General features: G+C 38.9%; 1 protein-coding gene across 3 annotated transcripts in view; it reads left to right on the top strand.

Moving 5' to 3' along the window:
* The window catches only part of LOC137240473 (nitric oxide synthase-like), a 336,236-nt gene that overhangs the window by 98,937 nt on the left and 215,714 nt on the right, over window positions 1-21,585 (top strand). For all 3 annotated transcript variants that reach the window (XM_067766786.1, XM_067766785.1, XM_067766787.1), the window contains exons 3-4: window positions 14,412-14,548; window positions 17,266-17,428. In XM_067766786.1, the coding sequence (XP_067622887.1) occupies window positions 14,412-14,548; window positions 17,266-17,428 (300 nt within the window). The remainder of the gene's footprint in view (window positions 1-14,411; window positions 14,549-17,265; window positions 17,429-21,585) is intronic.

The following is a 21,585-nucleotide window of genomic DNA, read 5'->3' as shown; positions in this document are numbered from 1 at the left end:
TTTTAATTTTTGTGAATCTTGCCTTAAAACACAAAACGGCAACTTTTTTGAATTCCCAATCTTCAACCACAATTTACAGCACGCGGCAGATTCGCAAATATTTCAAAGCAATGCGATTCGCAAAATTTTACGTATTGAATATCAATTTGCATACTGAATAAATAAATATTTTAGTGAGAGGTTTGGCAAGAAAATGTGTTTAACATTCGTCCGCAATTTTGAGCATAAATTTTGCTAAGAATTTCGTGGTTATTGAACAAGAAATGGCATGCATACATAGTTTTCAAAACGTAGAATACCGAACGTGAAGGAAATGTTCTAAATGAGGGGAAATGGAAAATATGTTTGTAGGCGTGTGTTGATTAGGCCATATCGACATCACTTAATGTGACCTAATTGGTAGCTGTAAAACACCGTCAAAATTACCAGGCCTAAGTAGTGCGCGAGGCTTGGACTCATGATTCGACTTGGTCACGTCATCGGTACTGAGATGATCGGGTTAGTACCATAATGGTTCAAATTACCGGAACATAGCGGCTCTATATCCGGAAAACTACCACCAAACAGCGATACCACTCCCAAAAACCTTCACAGTCCACCAAAACCGATAAAACTTCCCAAAACCTTCAGGAAGTATCTCTATTATCAAAACAATAACAACAACAGTTATTTTGGTGCTTTTACCTTAACAACAATGAACTCGATTCTTTCGTTCTGTTCACTTAAGCCTACTGGTTTTAGATATATGTAAACCTACTCAAATAATTTATGAAGCATGTTAACACATTAGCCTAACAGATTAGGCACATCAAACCTACCTATAGGCGGCACCCTCAAATATCAAGGCCAAACACTTCTCTGAGAAAACCTCTGCTCTGAGACGGCAAGTGAAATTTCCGCCTCTTTATAAACTCTGTCGACTCTTCAGTCTCCCGCTTCTAGGGGAACGCTCCTCAAAATTACTGCAAAATTTCAGGCAAAGCGAAAGTACGATATTGTGTTTTCATACGGAAATCCACTCAGAATAGCAGTGGGATCATACAGCAACTTCCAGCACCCAGAAACAAATCTGATTCTGTTGCAGTTACCAAAATATGAAGGTGCGGCAGTAATTGGTTCAGAGTCTTGCTTATGCCATTGGACTGGACCGAAAAGCTCCCTTGCGCAGCCTGTCTATGTTGCTAAACTTATTGATATTGTATTCCTTGGCTATGGCAGGCCGCCATACTACCACCCGTGGGACTCGCGACAGTTGTGTGTAGCCACATCCTTAGCTTTGATTTCTGGCCCCAGCTCCTGTTGTTATGCTTTAACGAGGCTCTTTTCCCATATGGCAAGCGACATCTCAGATCTGTGTGGGAAGAAGAAATTGTGATTTCTGGGTATAGACCTTTTAAGAAATGCGACACTTACTGTATGTTTTTCTTACCATTTTCCTAAGTTTTAGTTGGGCTAGGGGGGTTTTCCTTTAACATTATTAATAGGGATGCAGTTGTCCTGTTGGAAGAAACCGACCCCGATCGAAACCCATGCCGAAGAAGTTCCAGTAGTGGTCTAGTAGGGAGCCTCTGGCAGTAGTCCTACACTTTCCGAAAGTGCTGAAACGTTTTCCGTTGATAGGTCCAGGACTTTCTTATACCTAATACATAACCTTCGATACTAATATGTACCCTTGAGCTTGGCTTCACCCCTTTCTTGTTTGCATCCTTGTTTTTCTTACCCTATCTAGGAGGGTGACGGCGATTGGCCCTATGTGCATTCTGCACAGTGCCTTGAATAATCTCCCATCCACATTGACCCCCAACAAAAAATGGGCCTAGTCCCGTTTTTGGTCTTATAATTCATCGAGACCAAGACTAGATCCGCTGTGATCCAACGGATTCCCAGTACTATGAACCCGTTAGGGATCTTGGGTCATTCTACGATCATTTTACCAGATATTTGTAGCTTAGCAGTAAATATCCAATCTTAACCTGGCAGTTTAAATTTTCTGATTGACGAAAATTATAAACAAATTTCTTATGGTTTTTCGATACGATCTAATGCACATACATACATACGCATATATTAATATAAGTAACGAAAAATTTAAAGCTCACGAATATATGCCTTTGTTGGCATTGCTCTCATAACGCGTGTTGCCGTCTTCTACTCAACTGTCTTATATTCCGCCGTGCTGCCTTTTGGGCTGCCTGGTTTCAGTTCACACGAAGGATGTTTGGCTTGTCGCAGTGTTTACAACAACTTCCGTTTCCTGATGTTCATCCTCCATAACTTAACACATGCACTTATACTTCTAAGTACACATATACACACATTTTCTCTTCTCACTACTCGAAGTTAAGTAAGTGGCTTGGCTTGAAGATCCCTAAGCGTCAGGCAGTAAGTGTTTATTTACATAAAGCAATTTGGACAAATTTCAGCTGTGAATATAGAACCACCATCTGCCGTGCACACTTTTCGTAGCACGACACTTTAAGTAAGTGACACAACCGCAACAGTGGCAATGAAGCTGCCAACTAACAGGTCCATTGAGGCTTACTGTTTGCATTTGTTCCAGTTCCTTTAGTACTCCATTTGATTATTGCCAGTGTAGCCTTAGTTGATAGTTTATTAGCGCAGCTTTTGCCATAAAAGAACGTGTAAGCGGAAATATATTTACTCAACATATATAGCTATCTAAGTATGTGTTTACAATGAAGTAGTTAAATGAATGCCGAAGAGCAAACACTTAATTATTGTTTCGCTACCAGGTCATTGCAGCAACATTAGGGAAACGAGGTCTATGTAAGCTCTCTTATCCCAAGCTCTTAAAGGAAGAGAGGGAATTACAAATGGTGTGTGCAACTCGATCACCGACCCACGGAAATGCCTTCTTTAACTGCGAAAACAATTGTACTAACAAAAGAATGAGGACGGACTGATTGGCATAAAGTCTTTAGTATGCAGGTACTTTGACCATACAACAAGGCTTAGCTTATAGCTCAACCTCAGATTGGTGCCGTAAATGGGAGTCAGCCAGCTTGAAAGTCTCCGAAGATTGTTCACACTATCCAAGAATTATGGTATTCAGCCCAAGCGACTTCTAGGGTTAAAAAGTGTTGATTCAACATTGAACAAGTCGACACTGGATGGTGTTAGTATTAGGTTAGAATTAGCTTGCAATAAAGTGGATTCCAGTTTCCTTCCCGATCTGTCATTACACCAATGGAGCAGGATCTCACGAGAGGACCTTTTCAAACCTTTATAAATACTTTTGACAGAAGATTAACCAGTAGTCCTTCTTATCTCAAATTCAAAACCCCTAATACGCCGACTGCAGTTTTCTCCTCTTGGATTTGTTGAAGGGCCGCCTACTGGAAGCACTTAAGTCCCTTTTCCCCTACCCACGTAAAATTTCAGTGGGTAGGAATGAATATAAGCATTATTACTTGTAGGAGTGAACTAATCATCTACCGAAGCCCTGCGGTCATGCGGTCTTTTCCACTAACGCCGCGAGCCTTCAGTAAACGAGGTTTTATTGGTACGTGAGCCGTACAGAGAGAAATTCATCGAGATTTAAGGGGTTGTGTGGCGCACCCTTTCAAGAGGATGCTAGCGAAATTTAGAGCTTATAGGTGAAAGGATGGATAAGAAGATACATTGCAGTCATTTTAAATCTTTTCCGAGATAGTGAAGCTTGTACTTTAATCGTGCCTGTTACCAGAATGTACCAGATCTATATACGGCAAAGGACCATCAACACCGATAACACTCTCCAAAACCTGCGGGAAGTGTCCTTATCTATTTATATGTATCGCGGTATAGAGAAATCAACAGCGTAGTATCAGAATTGCCTGATCTATAGAGAAAAGCATCAGATCTACCTCTTCTTCCCCTCTTCCCTTATTGCAGCAAGCAAAATGTGTTCATAACCACTTGTTCGAAATTGTTATCTAAATAAAAAAATAAAATGTAAGGCGCGATATCCTCTGAAGAGATTTTAGGCCGAGTTTCTCTTCCAATTTGCGTCATTCTTCTTTCAGTTTTTCCTACAAATTGGCGGGACGAGACCTACTTGTTTAATGCCGACTCCGAATGGCGTCTGCAAGGCAGATGAGTTTTCACTGAAAAGCTTCTCATGGCAGAAATACACTCGTAGTGCTTGCCAAACACTGCCGAGGGGCGACCCCGCTTACAAAAATTTTCTACTATTTAAGAAAACTTGTTTCTGATGTTCGGAGCACAAACACTGCCGAGGGGCGACCCCGCTTACAAAAATTTTCTACTATTTAAGAAAACTTGTTTCTGATAGGCGGAGCACGCTACCATCATACCACGGCGGTCTCTGTTGTTATCTAAGCTTCCCAAATATGACGGTTGGAATTAACGTGGGTTCCGATGGTAATTCCTGCTCCTCTCCATTTTGTTTCATGGAATATGTGCCGATTCCCTCCACAACTTTTTTTGACCACCCTGCAGATGGACCGTTGTTATACCGTAATTCCCAAGAACCACGAAATTGCATTTAGCCGCCATTAGTCCATAAATATTGTTGCCGTTACTACTTGGCTATATTTCTTAAACTAGGACTATGATCACATCGCTTTTAAAAGGAAGAGAAAGAAATGTACATAGGCCACCTTGTCGTTCTGAAGATTTATATAACGTAACAACTGATGCTTTTGCCACTGAAGTATGCTGACCGCTTCCACTATAGACGGAACTCCAACAGTTCTAACCTGTTCGATTAGGGAGAGTCCCAGCTTCTGTTCCAGTTCTCGTAATCTTTCTGTTCCGCTCATACTTCGTGAGTAGCTTGATTGTTGTGAGAATTAGGTTTCTAATTTACAACAAAGTGAACTCCTCTTGGGCTCATCTATCATACAGAAATAGAGCAAGCATTGTAATCTTGATCTAATCTAACTTTTTATTTACTGAAATTCTTTTAAGAACATCATCAATGTGAAACATCCTTGTTTGTGCGGAATTTCATATAAAGTACCTCACTTATTGGCTTTTACAAGTTTAAACACTTTTTGTTTCTCTATTTTTATTTTTTAAAGTGCTTATTGAAACCTGCTTTGCTTCTTTTTTTGTTTTGGCTCAATTTTATTTTCTTTGTTCGTTTATCTCACAAAAGTAGTTAACAGGCGTTTTCCAATTTTATACGTGGTATGGCTTTTCTTTAAACTTTTCGATTATCTCTCTTATTGTTGTCGGTTGATATGCACGCTTCAGCATAAGTGTGTATGTAACTATGAATGGGGAAACGTCAATACAATGAGCTTTAACTGGCATTTTCGTGGAATGGAAAAATAAATTGAAAATCTGTATTCGTGTTTAAGATAATTTGTTATTTAATACATCAATTTTTAATGTTTTTTTTCTCTTTAATTTGTAACTTTTTAATCATATGTATATTAGACTGAGTCAAAAAAAAAAAGCAAAAGTCCGCCCCTATATTTGAAGGTTATGCTGAGAGGGTTTAGGTTAGTTTTAAACATTTTTTTATCCTTGCAAATACAGTCGAAATAATTTTTTTTTTCTTGTTGCTTGGTTATTTTACATCTGATTTTTAAATTTGATACGTCATTATTTCTTGTCCTGAAAATCCGAGTAACTACGTCGAATGTCCTTTTGAGCTGTGAAGTCGTTTGCTTACAGTTTTGTACAGCTGTAGTCCCTTAAAGTAAAATTTTTTTCACCAAACAATGAAAAAATGAGTGTGGAGCTCTTCCCATACCTTTTCAACATAAGCTTCACATTTAGGGGCGGGCTTTTCCAACGTTTTTATTTCGTATATTTTCCAACACAGTCTAATGTATATCTATGTAATCTCCACAATATCACTTTGTAGGTATCTTTATATATAAACTAGCAACCCACACCTTGTTTCACACAGGTTGCAATGTTTAAAACTGCTAATTTGTTGCTGCATTTTGAATTAATGGTTCAATTAAAAAATAAAGATAATCCATATCGTTTCGTTTCTTTTCCCGTTCTCTTTTCCTTTTTTCCTTTCCTTTCCCTTCCCTTCCAGACCTTTCCCTTTCCTTTTCTTTCATTCTTCCCTTCCTTGCTTTATTTTGATTTCCTATCCTATCCTTTAATTTCTCCTCCTTTCTTGTCCTCTTTTCTCCTATCTTTTCTTTTTCTTTCGTTTTCTTTAATTTTCTTCCATTTCTTGTCCTTTCGTTCGCTGTCCGGTCCTGTCTTCTGCCTTCCTTTCCCCCCTGTAATTTCCTCTCATTTTATTGGCTTATTATGTAAAGCTCGGCTGAGAAACTTATTTAAATCGTAACAATAAATTATTATTAAAATATTAAACTGCATGGATGAAAGTTAAGGAAAAATTATCTTAATTTATTATTTCATATCCTCTATTTTCCTTTCCTCTGCTTTCTCTTTCCTTTCCTTTTCTTTTACTTTCTTTCTTTCTTTTCATTTCCTTTCATATCCTTTCATTTCCTTTCCCATCCTTTCCAGTCTCGTTGTTTCTTGTCCTCTTTTCCCATATCCTTTCCTTTTCTTTCGTTTCCTTTCCTTTTCTTTCATTTCCTGTCCTTTCGTTCGCTTTCCGGTCCTGTTTTCTCCCTTCCTTTCCTCCCCTGTAATTTCCTCTCCTTTTATTTCCTTTCCTCTCCTTTACCTTCCTTTCCGTTCCATTCCTCTCCTATACTTCCCTTTCTTTTCGTTTATTTGTCCTTTCGAAAAATTATACTAAATAATATAGAAAATCGCACTGTATGGTACTTACCTTTGTACTAATATTGATAAAAAATAATTATAAAAAAGCCCACTTTAGTTTTGATTTCAAATAAAGAAAAATAAATTATTAGCACAGCTTTAACAACTTACGTAAAAGTTTTAATAAGAAAATTCGTGAAAACTAACTGTTCCCTCTCATTTTCCCGATGTCCCCGTTGCGCAGGGATCTTCGCCTGCATGGTCGGCGGTCGTTGGCCATGCAGAAGTGCCTGCCATTCCAATACGGTAAAGTCAAATAACCTGGGCTATAGGGTAATTCAAACCCCAAAAAGTCTCCGGGCCCGGATGGAATCATTCCTGCGCTACTTTAAAAGTCTTTGGGGATTTCCTGCCGCTGGTTGGCCATCATCTACACTAACTGCCTCAGTCTTAACTGTATCCCGAAGTCTTGGCACATGGTTAGGGTTATTTTCATTCCGAAGGCCGGCAGAAGCTCTCATGTGTCACCTAAGGATTTCAGGCCAATCAGTCTCTCGTCGTTTCTTCTTAAGACGTTTGAGCGGTTGATTGACCTGCACCTACGGGAAAGGATACCTCGGGGGTTACTGTCGGCAGATCGACGGAAACGGCTCTCCATTCGATTGTAAAGCAAATAGAGGGGTCCCTAGAACCCAAAGAGTATGCTCTGGGTGCCTTTCTGGACATCTAGGGGGCTTTTAACAATGTCTTTCCGGGGCCAATCGAAAGAGATCTGGTGGGTTTAGGAGTCGAGGCGGCTCTAGTTGAATTTATTAGCAAACTTCTATGCGGCATAATTGTCGCAGCGGAGTAGGGAGGGGCCATAATTAAGAGGAAGGTGTGCAGGGGCACGCCACAGGGGGGTGTCCTATCTCTTCTGCTCTGGGTTGTGGTAGTCAACGAGCTTCTTGTGGAGCTGGAAGCCAATAGTTGTCGGGTGGTTGCATATGCAGATGACTTCGGTATCCTAGTCAGAGGCAAATTTCTGGGCACCCTGCGCGATGTTCTGCAGGGCTACCTGGATACTGTGGCTTGTTGGACTGAATCATGTGGATTGCCGGTCAACCCGGGATAAACGGAATGGGTTCTTTTTACAAGGCTCGATTTCAGAACTCCCTCTATTGGAGGGGTACCGTTGGTACTTTCTGATAGGGTTAAATATTTGGGGATTGTTTTGGACAAGAAACTGTCCTGGAGACCCAATGTGGAAGATCTGGCCAGGAAGGCCGCCATTGCCTTGTACTGCTGCAGAGGGGCTCTCGGAAAGAGATGGTGGTCATACCGATTCTGCTATATGGGGTGCTGGTCTGGTGGAACGCACTGGACACGGCGAGCACCTCCAAAATGTTAATGCCCGTGCAACGGACGGCGCTGATCGGTATCATTGGCGCTCTCAGAACAACACCTACCTTGGAACTGAACGTCATGCTGAACATATACCCAGTAGATATTGCGGGAATAGCGGCCGCGGCAAGGTCGTTGCTCAGGCTTCGTGATATGGGATATGGGCTTTCTGACTGCGGACACTCTAGCCTTCTTACCAGTTTCGACTTTATCCCGGACATAACGACTATTGTATGCCGATAACTGCTCCCTATACAACCTTTACCCCAATCATTCCACCGAGAGAGGAGTGGGGAAGAGGAATTAACTGGGGCATGGGACCGGTTAACTTGTTCACGGATGGGTTGAAGCTGGACGGAAAGGTTGGTGGGGGGGGGGTCTTTTGTCAAGAGCTAAATGTAAGCCGCAAGTTTAAGTTGACTGATCACTGCAGTGTATTCCAAGCGGAAGTTGCTGCGATTAAGTATGCGGTGGATGGAATGCTATCCAGTGCTATTACGGTTAGGGAATTTAATATCTACTCTGACAGCCAAGCGGCTATCAAGGCCTTGAGCTCAACTACAGTGCGATCGAGAGTGGTCTGGGAGTGCCTGACCTCGCTTGCGATTGTAGGGATTTCGGGATCCCGCTGGCCACCTGTGGATTGCTCCTCCATAGCTGGGCCTCGAGTCAGCTCAGCAAACGTTGGGCGGACACCACGTCTTGCAGGGTAGCAAGATCTTTCTGGCCGAAAGTGGATGGCAGGAGGTCTGCTGAAATAATTGGGTCCATTAAGGCTCACCTATCAATGGTCATTGGGGTTTTGACAGGGCACTGTCCCATGGGTATCCATGCGGTACGTCTCAATATACTGGAAACTCCATCCTACTGCAGCTGTATGGAGGATGATGAGGGAGAATCAGCAAATCACTTTATGCTTGATTGTCCAGCTTTTGCCAGAACTAGGCGAAAGTACTGCGGTCGCGACTCACTTGGAACTCCCGGGGATTTATCCAAAGTTGAGATCGGCATCATTCGGAGCTTTATCGTTGCTACCCAACGATTCTCTAAGTAGCTAGATCTAAGTCACCGTATTTTTGGTGTATGTGGTATCACAACGGACCTTTGTGTTGTCCAAGTGAGCTATCCTTATCAGGGCAGCTACCACTTAACCTAATTTGTTAATTGTTGATCGATATTTCGACCTATATTGAAGAATTAAATCTCCTTAGTGCACAAATATTAACATATACATGCAAACATACCAAAAAAAACAACTTTTGTTTAAGAATTTTAAGGAAATGTTCAATATTTTTGACGAAAGAGTATTTTTCAAGAGATGTATGCATTCTTAACCATTTATGTTGCATTAATTTGGCAACACGCATAAATATGTATGTACATACATATGTATGTCAAGCTGATATGATATGAAAATACATACGTACTTCCATACACATAAATGTACTCCCGAAGTTGAATAACGCAGCGAATGCTATGTATGTACGTATGTGGCACATCATGCCTCACTCAAACTAATTTGCGCGCACAGTTGACAACGAACAACCACACGCGCTGCATTTTTGGTAAAAATGTTACTTTTGTTTAAACAATTTGGCTCATATAAGAAAGGAATCAAGTATTATTTTTTTGATGCAGAACGAAGGTAAATATTTCAAAGTTTTACTGCAATGTAGAATTTTTTAAATCCATCAATCCGTTTATGAGTTATAGCTGTGAAAACAAAAATTTTATGATTTTTTACTACATTTTGGCAATTGTCCACGCCTCTGTAATATATACCTTCAAATTATATTGAAAATATCCATCTCACGCAGCTAACCTTTCAAAAGCAAAAAACCGTTTTAAAATCGGAGCATTCTGTGTGAAGTGATGTGCGTACAATGATATTTAGCGACTTTGTTTTATAAGGTTTATAGATACGCACATACATATACATTAGTAGTTTTCTTGCAAAAAAAAACGATGCGTTCAATCAACTAATTCTATACGTTTACGTCTAAGCTTGTACCATCGGAGAGATCTCTCTTTGTAGCTCATATTGTAGTTATACCCATATGCGGCCAGTTATGCTCATATAAGAAGGGAGTTAATTGCGGTAAAGTCAAATAACCTGGGCTATAGGGTAATTCAAGCCTTATAAGTCTCCGGGCCCGGATGGAATCATTCCTGCGCAATTTTAAAAGTCTTTGGGGATTTCCTGCCGCTGGTTGGCCATCATCGACACTAACTTCCTCAGTCTTAACTGTATCCCGAAGTCTTGGCACATGGTTAGGGTTATTTTCATTCCGAAGGCCGGCAGAAGCTCTCATGTGTCACCTAAGGATTGCAGGCCAATCAGTCTCTTGTCGTTTCTTCTTAAGACGTTTGAGCGGTTGATTGACCTGCACCTACGGGAAAGGATACCTCGGGGGTTACTGTCGGCAGATCGACGGAAACGGCTCTCCATTCGATTGTAAAGCAAATAGAGGGGTCCCTAGAACCCAAAGAGTATGCTCTGGGTGCCTTTCTGGACATCGAGGGGGCTTTTAACAATGTCTTTCCGGGGCCAATCGAAAGAGATCTGGTGGGTTTAGGAGTCGAGGCGGCTCTAGTTGAATTTATTAGCAAACTTCTATGCGGCAGAATTATCGCAGCGGAGTAGAGAGGGGCCATAATTAAGAGGAAGGTGTGCAGGGGCACGCCACAGGGGGGTGTCCTATCTCTTCTGCTCTGGGTTGTGGTAGTCAACGAGCTTCTTGTGGAGCTGGAAGCCAATAGTTGTCGGGTGGTTGCATATGCAGATGACTTCGCTATCCTAGTCAGAGGCAAATTTCTGGGCACCCTGCGCGATGTTCTGCAGGGCTACCTGGATACTGTGGCTTGTTGGACTGAATCATGTGGATTGCCGGTCAACCCGGGATAAACGGAATGGGTTCTTTTTACAAGGAGATATAAGATGCTCGATTTCAGAACTCCCTCGATTGGAGGGGTACCGTTGGTACTTTATGATAGGGTTAAATATTTGGGGATTGTTTTGGACAAGAAACTGTCCTGGAGACCCAATGTGGAAGATCGGGCCAGGAAGGCCGCCATTGCCTTGTACTGCTGCAGAGGGGCTCTCGGAAAGAGATGGTGGTCATACCGATTCTGCTATATGGGGTGCTGGTCTGGTGGAACGCACTGGACACGGCGAGCACCTCCAAAATGTTAATGCCCGTGCAACGGACGGCGCTGATCGGTATCATTGGCGCTCTCAGAACAACACCTACCTTGGAACTGAACGTCATGCTGAACATATACCCAGTAGATATTGCGGGAATAGCGGCCGCGGCAAGGTCGTTGCTCAGGCTTCGTGATATGGGATATTGGCTTTCTGACTGCGGACACTCTAGCCTTCTTACCAGTTTCGACTTTATCCCGGACATAACGACTATTGTATGCCGATAACTGCTCCCTATACAACCTTTACCCCAATCATTCCACCGAGAGAGGAGTGGGGAAGAGGAATTAACTGGGGCATGGGACCGGTTAACTTGTTCACGGATGGGTTGAAGCTGGACGGAAAGGTTGGTGGGGGGGAGGGGGTCTTTTGTCAAGAGCTAATGTAAGCCGCAAGTTTAAGTTGACTGATCACTGCAGTGTATTCCAAGCGGAAGTTGCTGCGATTAAGTATGCGGTGGATGGAATGCTATCCAGTGCTATTACGGTTAGGGAATTTAATATCTACTCTGACAGCCAAGCGGCTATCAAGGCCTTGAGCTCAACTACAGTGCGATCGAGGGTGGTCTGGGAGTGCCTGACCTCGCTTGCGATTGTAGGGATTTCGGGATCCCGCTGGCCACCTGTGGATTGCTCCTCCATAGATGGGCCTCGAGTCAGCTCAGCAAACGTTGGGCGGACACCACGTCTTGCAGGGTAGCAAGATCTTTCTGCCCGAAAGTGGATGGCAGGAGGTCTGCTGAAATAATTGGGTTCATTAAGGCTCACCTATCAATGGTCATTGGGGTTTTGACAGGGCACTGTCCCATGGGTATCCATGCGGTACGTCTCAATATACTGGAAACTCCATCCTACTGCAGCTGTATGGAGGATGATGAGGTAGAATCACCAAATCACTTTATGCTTGATTGTCCAGCTTTTGCCAGAACTAGGCGAAAGTACTGCGGTCGCGACTCACTTGGAACTCCCGGGGATTTATCCAAAGTTGAGATCGGCATCATTCGGAGCTTTATCGTTGCTACCCAACGATTCTCTAAGTAGCTAGATCTAAGTCACCGTATTTTTGGTGTATGTGGTATCACAACGGACCATTGTGTTGTCCAAGTGAGCTATCCTTATCAGGGCAGCTACCACCTAACCTAATTTGTTAATTGTTGATCGATATTTCGACCTATATTGAAGAATGAAATCTCCTTAGTGCACAAATATTAACATATACATGCAAACATACCAAAAAAAAACAACTTTTGTTTAAGAATTTTAAGGAAATGTTCAATATTTTTGACGAAAGAGTATTTTTCAAGAGATGTATGCATTCTTAACCATTTATGTTGCATTAATTTGGCAACACGCATAAATATGTATGTACATACATATGTATGTCAAGCTGATATGATATGAAAATACATACGTACTTCCATACACATAAATGTACTCCCGAAGTTGAATAACGCAGCGAATGCTATGTATGTACGTATGTGGCACATCATGCCTCACTCAAACTAATTTGCGCGCACAGTTGACAACGAACAACCACACGCGCTGCATTTTTGGTAAAAATGTTACTTTTGTTTAAACAATTTGGCTCATATAAGAAAGGAATCAAGTATTATTTTTTTGATGCAGAACGAAGGTAAATATTTCAAAGTTTTACTGCAATGTAGAATTTTTTAAATCCATCAATCCGTTTATGAGTTATAGCTGTGAAAACAAAAATTTTATGATTTTTTACTACATTTTGGCAATTGTCCACGCCTCTGTAATATATACCTTCAAATTATATTGAAAATATCCATCTCACGCAGCTAACCTTTCAAAAGCAAAAAACCGTTTTAAAATCGGAGAATTCTGTGTGAAGTGATGTGCGTACAATGATATTTAGCGACTTTGTTTTATAAGGTTTATAGATACGCACATACATATACATTAGTAGTTTTCTTGCAAAAAAAACGATGCGTTCAATCAACTAATTCTATACGTTTACGTCTAAGCTTGTACCATCGGAGAGATCTCTCTTTGTAGCTCATATTGTAGTTATACCCATATGCGGCCAGTTACGCTCATATAAGAAGGGAGTTAATTGCGGTCTTCTCTTTTAATAGGTTAGTTGCCTGAATTTGTGCAAGGTCGGCTCAGATGAACTAAATCACTAGTCGGATGTGAAATGAAAACTCAAATTCATATCACTATTGTAATATTATCTGACGCAAAATCGTACCAGTTATATTGTTTATTAATATTTAATTTTTTTTTTTGAAGGAGGGAATGCTTTATGCGCTATCCGGGTAGTTTAGCTTCAATCCACCAACTGCAGTAGTGAAGCCCTATGGAACTCTTCTTTTCTTGAAGCTCTACCTAGCTGCTCCAACTAGTATGTGGCCCATGAAGAAGTCGACCTTTTCATTTCCATGCAGCCGCTATAGTAGTGTCTTCAATGAAGATTTTCCACTAACGTCGCCCAGTCGCGCGCCCTATCCTACAATATAATACAATGTAAATATTCAACACGTTGTAGCATCGACTTTAGATTTATTTGGTTTACATTTTTGCACATGCTGCCTTGTCCTGAGCTATTGAGGTGAAAATTATTGTAGTATGGTAACTTTCAGTAACATCTTCCATACCCGGTAGAAGATTTACTTATTCTTATACAATGTCGACGATCAATTATACGAAGTCTGGATGCCGATATGTTTAGAGGGACAATTTTGATCACATAGATCGTCTTTTAGTTTTAAATTTTAGCCTTGCTTTGAGACCTTAATCATTCGGGACCAGGTAGTGCCGGTCACTCCTGGCCTTTTCAGGTTCGGGCTCTACCTTCAAGAATAATTTGGACCAGCAGACCATCGGCTGACCTGCTTAAAATTAGGTTGCCTTTGCCTTATAATATTTTTTAATAGCTTTTACCCGCGGTTCCGCTCTAAACTTGCAATGGAAAACCTACCCCGTCCGAAAGTTGGCAAAAGTGGTTTTGTTTTTTAATAATACGGATCGGGAACGAGCGTTCATATTTTTTATGTGCTGGTCTCTTTATTAATGTCTCTTTGGCTTTAAACTCGCTAAATATCGCAAATCACAATTATTATGTATATTCTCCGGTTTAATACATTTTATATGTAATTTCTACACTCTTCTTTCTCTTTTCTTTATTTCAGTCCTTATCTTGTTCAAAGGCGACATGTATGAGCAGCGTAATGGCTCTGGGTACGGCACCCGTAGAAGCTCGCAAGCCCGATGTAGTATTGGAACATGCCAAAGACTTTTTGGATCAGTACTTTACATCGATAAAGAGGTATGTAAGTAAGGCCACTTGATTTCCAAAGATTCCAAAACTTTATTTTATAGCACATTAGTCCTTCATCATTTATAAATCATTCAGTAATACAGATCTGAGCATAACAATTTAAAAATTAAGTTAGAATTTCCAATAAACTCTCAAACACCTTGAGATAGGTACAAAAATGTAATAAAAGTTCTAAAATTGTGGTTACAAAAATAAAATAAAAAATTATCGAACAAAATTAAATACTTTTCTTCTGTATTGCTCTTTATAATCGATTGTTCGAATAATCGATGAGTCGATTAGCAAAAGCTGTTTAGTAATATAATCGATCATCACTAATCGAATAGTTGTTTTCATTCGGTCAGTGACAGATTTGACTTTCCGAATAATTTTTTCTTAAATGAAATTTTTTTAAATTAGAATAGTTAGAAGAAAGGAAAAATTTAAACAACTGCGAAAGCTCGTTGTATAGGTCCATTTCGGGAACTGCTAACTTCCTTCATCGGCAAAGTTTGGGCACCGCTGCTATAACCATTCAGCTACCAAAGCGGTTGTCGTGTCTCGAAGTACTCGTAAATCTCGCGAGCTTCTCGACATTCTTACTTAATCGCTGTATGGACAGTATTTATACCTTTGTTTTTTTTACTTGTGACTTTTTTGTTGATTATATTGCTTCAATGACATTTAACTCAAAACATATCTATTGTACATATATTTTTGTTCGCAATATTTTATTTTTCAACGAGACATCAAGAACGCGGCTTCTCGCGAGATTTTCGAATTACTCGTAAGGCTCGCGAGATTCTCGAATCTCGAATTACTCGTAATACTCGCGATCTTCTCGAATTTCAATTCAGTCGCTGCATTGGAAATATTTTATACATTTCGGCGTTTTTTACTTGTGGTTTTGCGGATATTTTGGCTTGTGCTCCAGAAGAAATTGTATTCTCTATATAACACAGCCAATGAATCGATTAAGTTGAATGTCGAGAAGCTCCGCGAGCCTTACTAGAAATTCGAGATTCGAGAATCTCGCGAGAAGGCAAGACTCGCAAGAAATCTTTTCTCGAACATGTTCGAGAAATCGTAAGCTCTAGTCTGTTTGTCTTCATTTTTTCTACTTCTATCCTGTTCCTTGCCAATTGATTTTCACAGCGCTGCAACATCTGTTGCAGAAACGATGTGAAAATTGGACTTGTTGCATGGCAATGATGCCATGGTGTCATATTTGTTGACAATGTTTCCCCGTGCTCTTAGATGTATTAACAATTTACCGGAAACGGGAATTTAGCAGTTACCGAAATGGATCCGCGAGCTTTGGCTGTTGTTTAAATTTTTTATTTCTTCTATTCTAATTTAAACTATTTTTTCATTTAAGAAAACATATGTATATCATAACAATAATAAGATAAAATAATTATTGTTAGACCTTGAGCTCGATTCTAACCCGTAGGGGTTCTCTCAAAAAAACTCCTAAATAGGCCGTTCTCGTACTGGCGACTAAGGCAGACTGATGGGATGTCGTACGCCTACATAGATCTACTGGGAGTTAACTCAAAAATCTGAAATTAAGAAGTTCTTCAAGCTACGGAGGTACCCAATTCAATCCCGGTCTGTATATTCTATTAAATTGCAATCAAACAAGAAGCAACAATGTTGTTACCAAATTTCGTTAGGATTGGTAATTCTTTGTTTCACTTACGGCAGCCAAAAATTTTAAATTTTCATACTTTGAATGTATGTGTAGGTAGTGGCACGCTAATTTAAAAAAAATTATCAATTTTATATTTTTCGTTTTAAAGTCAATTCACATTTTAAGTTTTATCAATTTATCGATCTTTTATACCATTTTTATCGCTTTTATACCATTTTTCCAAACTTAGATACAGATTTTTTTTAACAGTGGGCGTGGTCGCCAACCATTTTTGGTAATTTTTTACAATGTGTATATAAAACTTCCAAGTCCACAGCCAGGCTTTTGTTTCACGGCTTGCAGAACTTTTTAATCTTCTGCTTCAAAATGTGGCCCGTGCCACACCCATTTACCAAAAGTTCACCATGTTCCTGCTTTGCGTCATAAATTCAACCTAAAAGTCAAGTTTTATCACTTTGTCCATCTTTGATAATGAATTATCGCATTTTTTCCACTTTTCTTAATTTTCGATATTAAAAAAGTAGTCGTGGTTATCGTTCGATTTCGCCCATTTTCAATACCAATCTATTCTGGGACAACATATGCCAGCATACCAAATATTCGTAAAGATATCTTAATTTTTACTCGAATTATCGAGTTAACCGACGGACGGACGGAAATGTCCCAATCATCATTTTCATCATTTAGATATATAGGAGTACATCGAGACACTCGACCTAAAATCTCTTCGGAGGTTATCGCAACTTAGATTTTTTTATTTTATATCTACCTCGAATCCTTTGTGCCATTACTTCTAATCAGAGCTATAATTCTATCCACGCTACTTAAAAAACCCAAAGAGTCCATATCATCTCATACTCTTCGCTGCTCTGAATATAAAAATATAACTAAACTCATAATGCAAAACTATTTTCAAAGGCAGTGGGCTTGAACTTAACTATGTACATATATAATTATTGATAAATTAATTTAAATTTTTGGAAAAAAGAACGCATTTACGTTTTTACACATTCTCGTTTGAAACACTTATTTCTAAAATTGATAAGCTCTTTTTTCATTTTGCACAATTCAGAGCTTCGAGTGCCGCACATGACACGCGCTGGAAACAAGTGCGACAGAGTATAGACTCCAGTGGCTCTTACCAACTAACCGAAACTGAATTGATTTATGGCGCTAAATTGGCTTGGCGCAACTCATCGCGCTGCATTGGTCGCATACAATGGTCTAAATTGCAGGTAAATTCCACACTAAACCTAAATTTATTTTTATAACATACTGAAATATGCAAAATGGTAATAAAAATTTCTAAACACTTTTATGCCGTATGCAGCATTTATTCACAAAAAATACTTAATATTGAAAATTGCTTTAAAAACTGTTAAAATAGTGTCAGTGACAACAAAATGAGTTCATGATTCAATCATCTGTTGAATAGCGTACGACAAAGGGAAATGTGGTAGGTTGAGGCGAAAAATAGTTTGTCGTAAAGTGGTCGAATTTTTAACACTCAAAGTAGACAAGCAAATGTGTGTGTTTATAGATAATTACATACCCAGCAAAAAATCTGAACCTTGTATAGGGCTAATTTCGTATGGCCAAAAAGCTTATGGCATCAGGCCTTAATAGTATAAGGCATACAATGTGTATGGCGTATTCCTTATAATACTCCCTATTTTTTGTGCTTATGACATCAGGCATAAGTAGGGCTGCCAGACGTGCCGGTTTTCCGGGACATGTCCCGGTTTTAGGCCATTTGTCCCGGTGTCCCGGTCCAACCCTAAAATGTCCCGGTTTTCGTTTAGGTGTCCTGGTTTTTAAATCTAAATAAAGAGTCATGAAATCTAACAACTATTCGGTTTGCTTATAATGTGCGCTCCAACTAGTCTGAATACAAGTACCAATGACCGACTTTAATTGTAAAATTCTAGCGTCGCTAGATAGTTGCACATTGCGTAGTACACATATATAGATGTGAAGTATTCTTCCTAATTAGCTAACATAACTAAAGAAAAGTAGAGAAAAACAATTTACTTAAAATAGTTCAATATCTATATGCGATACCTGGTTATAATGCTAATGCGGATCGAATTTTTTCTCTTGTTTCATCTCAATGGACAAAGGAAAGAAATTCGTTGAATATCAGCACATTAGACTATATTATTCAATGCAAATTCAACTTAAGACTGACTTGCACAGGATTTTACAATTATATTAAAAATAAGCCAGAAGTTTTGGAACAAGTTCTGTGCAACGAAAAATATATGACAGTTTAATTTTATCCTTTTATAAAAAAAAAAAAAAAATGTAAGGCGCGATAACCTCCGAAGAGATTTTAGGCCGAGCTTCTCTTCCAATTTTCGTCGTGCTCCTTTTAATTTATCCTACAAACTGGCCGGACGGGACCTACATGTTTTATGCCGACTCCGAACGGCATCTACAAGGCAGATAAGTTTTCACTTAGAGCTTGTCATGGCAGAAATACACTCGGAGTGCTTGCCAAACACTGCCGAGGGGCGATCCCGCTTAGAAAAATTTTCTTCTAATTGAAAAACCTTATTTCTAAAATTTTGATGTTGCTTTGCCCGGGGTGTGAACCCGAGTGTATTTCTGCCATGACAAGCTCTAAGTGAAAGCTCATCTGCCTTGCAGATGCCGTTCGGAGTCGGCATAAAACAAGTAGGTCCCGTCCCGCCAATTTGTAGGATAAATTAAAAGGAGCACGACGCAGATTGGGAGAGAAGCCCGGCCTAAAATCTCTTCGGAGGTTATCGTGCCTTACATTTATTTATTATTTTACCTGAGAAGCATTTATTTTGAATAGTAGTTGTGATTAGCTGTTTTAGAGTACCTGGAAGGTATATCATTTGTTTATGGTTTTATTTTTGTGCTGTGTAAATAAAAAATAATACTTATGTGCGTAAGTAAAAAAAAAATTTAAAGTTTTTTTTGTGGGGGGGAGGGGTGGATATTTCTTGAATTTTCAAAGTGTCTCGGTTTTGTCCCATGGGAACCTGGTAGACCTAGGCATAAGGTTTATCTAAAATATAACGTTGAGCATAAGGCTTAGGGCACGTATAAAATAAGGCTTAGATAAAGAGAATAAAAACAATAAACTGTAGTGAATTATAAGTATAAACTATGCAAGTGCATTGCTGGCTTGATGCGCTAAACGTCAAGTCTTCAATGTGTGGATCGCTGAAGATAAACCGCCATAGGTTTTGAAATAGTCGGCTATGCGGTCTACTGAAATATATTTTTTGCTAATTTACTCTTATTCTAACTTTTATGATTTAATATAAAATAACTTATAAGTATAAATATTTTACCAATATAACAAGTCCGGGCTTGAAGACAACAATTTAATATTATTATTATTATAAAACGGTATTTCAAAACTTTATTTAGATTGTCAGTTATTAAGTTTTGAAAGTTTTTCTATAGGGGCACTCCTCGGCATTTATTCAGTCAGTCCGGAAAGTATAAATCTGACATGGTAAAATGTTCATTTGCCTGAACTTGGAATACAACATGTAGGTCCCGCCAATGTGTGTGAAAAGATAAAAACAGTATACTATAAACAGGAAATAGAGCTCCTCAAATAGCTAGAGATATAGAATTTATATCTTTTATGCATTCTTTGAAAAGAAAATAAAGTAGATTTATTTATTGCAGACCTGTTATATAATGATTAAAAATTTTAATGATTATTAATTATAATGAGTTTGCCTAAGCCAATTGTTTAATGATTAAGTGCCAGTGGGTATGCCCTTTTAATGATTATTAATTAATTATTTGATTAAAAAATTGTAACTAATTAATTAGTTATTTTTAATTGCATAATTAATACAAACAATGTTGATTATTTTTAATTATTTTTTCGTTTGTCTTATGGAATGATAAACATAATTATTTGATTGTTATACTCAGTTGAGCAGAGCTCACAGAGTATATTAAGTTTGATTGGATAACGGTTGGTTGTACATATATAAAGGAATCGAGATAGATATAGACTTCCATATATCAAAATAATCAGGATCGAATAAATATTTGATTGAGCCATGTCCGTCCGTCCGTCCGTCCGCCCGTCCGTTAACACGATAACTTGAGTAAATTTTGAGGTATATTGATGAAATTTGGTATGTAGGTTCCTGAGCACTCATCTCAGATCGCTATTTAAAATGAACGATATCGGACTATAACCACGCCCACTTTTTCGATATCGAAAATTTCGAAAAACCGAAAAAGTGCGATAATTCATTACAAAAGATCGATAAAGCGACGAAACTAGGTAGATGAGTTGAACTTATGACACAAAATAGAAAATTAGTAAAATTTTGGACAATGGGCGTGGCACCGCCCACTTTTAAAAGAAGGTAATTTAAAACTTTTGCAAGCTGTAATTTGGCAGTCGTTGAAGATATCATGATGAAATTTAGTAGGAACGTTACTCTTATTACTATATGTACGCTTAATAAAACTTAGCAAAATCGGAGAAGGACCACGCCCACTTTTAAAAAAAAAGTTTTTTTTTAAGTAAAATTTTAACAAAAAATTTAATATCTTTACAGTATATAAGTAAATTATGTCAACATTCAACTCCAGTAATGACATGGTGCAACAAAATACAAAAATAAAAGGAAATTTCAAAATGGGCGTGGCTCCGCCCTTTTTTATTCAATTTGTCTAGGATAATTTTAACGCCATAATTCAAACAAAAATTAACCAATACTTTTGAAATTTGGTGGGGGCATAGCTTTTATGACTTTAACTGTTTTCTGTGAAAATGGGCGAAATCGGTTAATGCCACGCCCAGTTTTTATACACAGTCGTCCGTCTGTCCTTGCGCATGGCCGTTAACACGATAACTTTAGCATAAATCGACATATCTTTAATGAACTTAGTTCACGTACTTATCTGAACTCACTTTATCTTGGTATGAAAAATGAACGAAATCCGACTATGACCACGCCCACTTTTTCGATATAGAAAATTACGAAAAATGAAAAAATGCCATAATTCTATACCAAATACGAAAAAAGGGATGAAACATGGTAAAGTAATTGGATTGTTTTATTGACGCGAAATATAACTTTAGAAAAAACTTTATAAAATGGTTGTGACAATTACCATATTAAGTAGAAGAAAATGAAAAAGTTCTGCAGGGCGAAATAAAAAACCCTTAAAATCTTGGCAGGTATTACATATATAAATAAATTAGCGGTATCCAACAGATGATGTTCTGGGTCACCCTGGTCCACATTTTGGTCGATATCTCGAAAACGCCTTCACATATACAACTACCACCACTCCCTTTTAAAACTCTCATTAATACCTTTAATTTGATACCCATATCGTACAAACTCATTCTAGAGTCACCCCTTATCCACCTTTA

This window comes from Eurosta solidaginis, chromosome 2 (genome assembly GCF_040869045.1).
Source record: "Eurosta solidaginis isolate ZX-2024a chromosome 2, ASM4086904v1, whole genome shotgun sequence".
Classification (NCBI taxonomy): domain Eukaryota; kingdom Metazoa; phylum Arthropoda; class Insecta; order Diptera; family Tephritidae; genus Eurosta; species Eurosta solidaginis.
The sequence above is the reverse complement of the archived record's forward strand: the minus strand, read 5'-3'. Positions and strand labels throughout refer to the sequence as shown.